This window comes from Nannospalax galili, unplaced genomic scaffold (genome assembly GCF_000622305.1).
Source record: "Nannospalax galili isolate Female #2095 unplaced genomic scaffold, S.galili_v1.0 scaffold1191, whole genome shotgun sequence".
NCBI classification, from domain to species: Eukaryota; Metazoa; Chordata; class Mammalia; order Rodentia; family Spalacidae; genus Nannospalax; species Nannospalax galili.
In genome coordinates this window covers 1,650,092-1,656,001 of record NW_008330570.1, presented here as the reverse complement: position 1 = coordinate 1,656,001, position 5,910 = coordinate 1,650,092, and the positions used below count along the sequence as shown (strand labels likewise).

The 5,910-nt window shown below is 46.8% G+C and overlaps 1 protein-coding gene across 1 annotated transcript in view; it reads left to right on the top strand.

The window, feature by feature from the left end:
• The first annotated feature begins 796 nt into the window (after positions 1-796).
• Mfsd2b (major facilitator superfamily domain containing 2B) overlaps positions 797-5,910 on the top strand; it is a 16,702-nt gene continuing 11,588 nt past the window's right edge. The window contains exons 1-2 of the mRNA XM_008848840.2: positions 797-862; positions 4,363-4,488. Coding sequence (XP_008847062.1) covers positions 797-862; positions 4,363-4,488 — 192 coding nt within the window. The remainder of the gene's footprint in view (positions 863-4,362; positions 4,489-5,910) is intronic.

The window sequence follows — 5,910 nt, the reverse complement described above, 5'->3', positions numbered from 1 at the left end:
ACCCACAGAGATCAATCAGCCTGCCTCTGCCTCCCAAGTGCTGGGACTACAGGCGTGCGCCACCACGCCCACCAGAAAATAAAATATTTTTTTAAAAAATAGGGATGCCATAACTAGGTCTAACCAAGGTATGGCCCCGCCCATCCCTGTCTCAGCTCCAGGTCTCCTGCCCGGCCACCTGACAAGTAAGTCTTCCTCCTGTGGCTGCCCCAGACTTCAGCCTTTTCCTGTCCCAGGAGGAGACTCCTGGGGGACCTCCAGTTTCTTGGGGGTCCGTTGTTTCAATAATTGATAAGACAGGCAGGGCACACTATTTTCTTGAAATAGTCATGTGGTGTGGCCCCTTTTAGGGCCCTTTCTGGAACATTTTACCCACCGCGTCTCCATTCACTAGCCAGGACTTGATTGCACAGCCATACCTTCCAGTTCACGTGCCTCTATGAGAGGCTGAAAAGTGTTTATTTCGGACCGGAAGCCCATTCAGCCATAATCATAGTCTGAACAAGTGGACTCATTGCTTCATTTAAAGAATTTATTTGCTGCCCTTCACCCCGGGGGTTTAGTTGAGGGTTTCTAAGTACCACGTGCTTATTCTGCCAAGGAAATAAACCGGTCCCCTGGGACGTGGCGGCTTTTCTCCTGGCGCTTTTGGTGCAGGGCTTCCCGGCAGGGCGCGTGGGCTTCTGGGGCTCCAGCCCAGCCCGCTGCCCGCCGGCCGGCACCACGCCCACTCACCCCCAGCAGTGCCGGCAACCGCGCGGGGCGCCACCACCAGTCAGAACCCAGCGGTCGCGGGATGGCGGTGCCCCAAGGACCCACCCCTGCGCGGACCGCGGAGCCACACACCCAGGAGCCCAGCTCGGTGAGCACCAGGAGGGCGAGTAGGAAGTAGGGCTGCGTTGAGCCTCGAATGGGCAGGACCCCTGGGACCGTCAAGGCAACAGAGCTCCCTTATCCAGAGGTTTGGCAGAGTGGAGTGGGTGTAGATACTGGGTCAAATGGCAACCTGAGTCTTGACAAGGGAAGTTTTACATTCAGCTAGGCAGGCAGGACCAGGACCAGGCCAGTCCCTGCAGGTCCTCCTGGAGACGGCTCTAGCCCAGGCAGATGTGGGTTCCGGGGCTGCCTCCCTCTGAAATCTGGGTGCTGCCCAGGCACCAAGCACTCCGTAGGGAGACTGTCCCCAGCGATACCTAGGCAGGAGGCCCTAGAGGTGAGTGTAGAGGGCAGGGTGTTCTCAGATCCTCTGCATCCTCTGTGTGGGTGGGATTGGGACTCATGCTAAGGCTGGTGACCTTGCTGGAGACAAGTTAGGACTTTGGGCTGTGTCCGGCTGAATGCAGCACTGTTCTCCAGACATTCACAGTCCAGACATTCGTCAGTTGACCACCACGAGCCCCTATCTTGATTCAGCGTTTACTGTCAGGCATCTCTGAGCAAAGGGTTGTGCCCCGCTAATTAAGAAAATGAGAGGCCCCTGTGCCTTGGCCTGCCTGTGGTTCTAGCCTACTGCAGAAACTGAGGCAGGAAGATGCCTTGAACCCAGATTTCTGAGAAACATAGTAAGACCCCATGTCTTTAAACAAACCAGAAAAGGTAGGTGTGTGGAGATGTAGCTCAGTGGCGCAGTGCTTGCCTAATATGTGTAAAACTCCAGTACTTGGAGAGACAGAGAAAAGGAAGCCCACTGGGGAATCTCATTTGGGGAAATTTAGAAAATTCATATTAGTGGGAAGAAATAAAACTAGCACTGCCCATGAAGCACAACATTTAATTATCCTAACAACCTTTTGAGATCTATTTATCCACATTTCCCATGTCAGGAAACTGAAGATCAGCAAGGCTAACTACCTTGCTGGATCACACAGTTACTTTGTAAAACTTGGACTCTGTAAAGGGCTTGTGACTTAAGTAAGCAAAACTATATCGTATCCCCAGTTCCAGCTAATATTTGTTTTACTGACCTGTGATCTAAAACCTTGGTATGCCCATTTAAGAAGAAACAAAAAGACTCATAATTGGATGGAAATCCAATCATGTTTGATTTGGTCTTTTAAGCTTTTCTGGAAGTTGAAATACTGTTCACATAAATGTCAGGAAAAGAATGCCTCCAGAAAAGCCATCCACTGTGGTTCTTCTTCTGGGGCCAGAAGCATGTGTGAAGGGTACGATAAAGCTTTATCTAGGAAGACTGCCCTTCCAGACAGCCTGCCTGTGGTATCTGCAAGATACTGAACTGGGCAAAACCCTCCTCCTCCTCTTCCTCCCTGCTTCTGTCCCTAGGCAAAGGATGAAAAATGATTCCCAGCATTTTTTAGAGGTAGAGCACTTTATGGATTCCTTGTGACAATTTATTGCTTCAAAGAAAACATGTCGAGTACCAACCGTATGTCTAGGTACTAGAGGCACTGTGATAAATGAGAATGTTTATACTCAGCTTACATTCTGGTGGGGAGAGGCAGGGATAAATATTATACCTGACAGTATGGATAACTGAGAGACTTGGGTAGTCAGGGAATGCCTTTGAGGATCAAACAGTTAAACTCACACCTGAATAACACACTGTCAGCTCTTGGGAAACGTACCAGACTAAAGAAATGGGAAGTACAAAGGCCCTGAGGCACTAACAGTCTTGAAGAGTCTCTACAGTGAGAAGCTTCAGCAAAGAAAGCTATTTGAAGTGGTTGAAGGAATGGGAGCTAGTCCAGCAGGCTCCTGTAGGCCATCCTGAGGACTTAGAGTTTGACTCAATCTGTAATGGCAAGTTATTGGAGGTTATAAGTAGAGAACAGACATGATCTGATATACATGACTGAAGGATCACTGACTGCTGGGGTGGGGGAGTGGAACATAAGCAATACAGAGATAACACTTAGGAGAGTCTCCCTGGTAGATTAGGCAGGAGAACTGGGAAGGAGGGGCCAAGAAGGACTCTCAGGTCTGTGCCTCAGCCACTGAACAAACACTGGTGTTACTTAGCACAACGGGCTCAGAGCTGCTTTCGCAGTGGGATGGACGTCAAGGAGTTTGTTGTGACTGTGCCTGAGATACCTGTCAGGCACCCATGTGGGGCTATGAGTTAGCAGTCAAAATGTTTGAGTTGGGACTTCACTGGATGGCTTAGGGATTGGCATATTTATACATTCCAGGTGCTCAGACTTTATTTTGTGCCAGTGCTCTCTGATAAACAGTCTTTCCAGGAAAAGGGGGAAAGCTCTGGTGTGTGATGTTTGTTTGGTTTGTGGGGTGCACACTATCACCACAGCTGATGGCAGGCTGCCAGGGGCTCAACAGGTGGCTTCCAAAATTCCCAAACACAGGAGGACTTAGTAAGTTAAGGTACCTGTGGCCAAACCTGACAACTTGAGTCCAACCCCTGGGCCCCATATCATGGAAGGAGATAACCAACACCTGCAAGTTATCCTCTGACTTCCATAATCTTGTCACCCGTGTGTATGTGTGTGTGTGTGTGTGTGTGTGTGTAAAAGAAAATCTTTAACATTGAACAATCAATTCTCAGAGCTGCCATCTCCCTTATTGATCACAACCACCTTGGGAAGTTGGCAAGGATTTTGCATTTGGCAGATGAGGAAATTGAGACTTAGAAAGATAAAAGGCCATGTTTGGTGGCATATGCCTTTAGTTCCAGCACTCAGGAGGCAAAGGCAGGCAGATCTTTGTGAGTTCAAGTCTAGCCTAGTCTACAGAGCTAGTTCCAGGCCAGCCAGGGCTACACAGGAAAACCCTGTCTCTCTCTTTTTTTTTTTTTTTTTTTTTTTCGTCTTTTTGAGACAGGGTCTCCCTGTAGTCCCAGCTGACCTGAACTCACTATGTAGACCAGGCTGGCCTTGAACTCACAGGGATCCAAGGATCCGCCTGCCTCTGCCTCCCAAGTGCTGGGATTAAAGGCGTGTGCCACCACACCTGGTGAAACCCTGTCTTTTAAAAAAAGAGAAAAAAAGAAAAAGGGATTTATTCATAGTTACACAGAGACCCACAGCTCACTATGATTGCTGACTGAGCAAAAAGGCTGTGGTTGGAGGAAGAACTTCCTGCCAGGAATGGTTTAGAGGTCATAGTTAAGTTTTGTTTTGTTTTTTTAAATTCTGTTTCCCATAGGATGATTTGGGGGCAAAACAGGGCCCCCATGTTGCCTCTAGTACCTAGGCATACAGTAGGTGCTCAACATGTATTCTTTGAAGCAGTGAATTTCCAGGAGGAACCTGTAAAGTGCTCTGCCTCCAGAAGATGCTGGACTAGTCATCAAGCCATCAGGGAACACAAGATGCTTATGGAAGTCACCAGGTTTAGAGGAGGAGGTTTCTATCTGGGGGATAGGAATTAGTTCCTGTGTCTCCTCAGGACAGCAGAACCAGTCACCTCTCATTCTGTACGAAGGTGTGCTATGGTCTTGGTGGAATCCCCAACCAGGTGGCCTCCAGTGCCTCAGCCTTTTACCTGCAGCTCTTCCTACTTGATGTGGCACAGGTGAGTGTGGGCAACAGCCCAGAACCCCCTGCTGGCATTTTTTATGATGTCTGGTCTTTTCACTGCCTCCCTACTCTGTGTTTCCCAGTCTTGGTAGACAAGTCTAACAACAACAACCACAAAAAATGCTATGGAGGGCAATCTCTCAAAGGATAATCATGGCATCTTGTTTGTTAGGCAGATAAGAAATTAGCCAGATGTGGTGGCAGACACCTGTAATCCCAGCATTCTACTCAAGAGGCCAAGGTAGAAGGACCAGAAATTCAAAGACAGCCTTGGCTACATGAGACCATCTGAAAACAAAAAACAAAACAACAGAGAGAGGGGGAGGGGGAGGGAAGAGGCTGGAAAGATGATTCAGTGGTTAAGAGTACTGACTGCTCCTACAGAGGACCCAGGGTCAATTCCCAGCACACATATGCCCATTAACCACCAACTGTAACTCTAGTTCCAGGGGATTCAATGCCCTGTTCTGGCTTCCAGGGGCATTGCACATATGCACTTACATACATCTAGGCAAAACACTTGTATACACATAAAATAATAATTTTTTAAAAATCAAAAGAGGGACTGGGAATGTAGCTCAGGGGGTAGAGGGCTTGCCTAGCATGCATAAAACTCTGGGTTCAATCTCTAGCACTGTATAAAATTGGTATGGTGGAGTGTGCCTATAATCCCAGCAGTGGAGATAAGGATTAGAAGTTCAAGGTCATCATCAGCTACATAATGAGATTGAAGCCAGCCTGAGTTTTTTCATAACTCATTTTTTTATTGAATGTAGCATCAAATAAAAGCATCAACTTAGCATGTACAATTTAGTTTTATAAACACATGCAAACATGTAACCACCCCTGCTGCCTTAGAAACCTCCCTCTTACACCCTCTTAATCAGTGTTCCAGTGTCAAAAGTAACTGTCATCCCAACTTCAATCAACATGGGCTGGTATTGCAGGTCTTTGAACTTTATATGCATGAGATCACACAGTACTGGTTTTTTTTTTTTTTGTAACTTCTTTTGTATGTCCTTGTATCTGTCATCTACATTGTTGGGTGTACAAGTTTATTTTTTAAAGTTAAATAGTATTCTCTTATTTCAGTGTGTGATGAATGTATTCATTCCAATGTTGATGAGTGTTTGAACTGCTTTCATTTGGGTCCTATTAAAAAGCATTACAGACATTTGATGCCTTGTCTTTGGGTAAACGTATGTCCTTGTACCTTTTGGGTAAGAATAGAATTTCTGTGTCATAGAGTGTGAGGTATTTTGTTATAGAAGATGCTATGTACCACTTTTCTAAAATGATAGTAATAATTGATACCCTAGTAGAAATTCAGATTAGAACTGGCTAAGATCAAGAGAACAAATGATACCAAATATTGGAGAGGATGTGGGGAAAGGGGAACACTCATCCACTGCTGGTG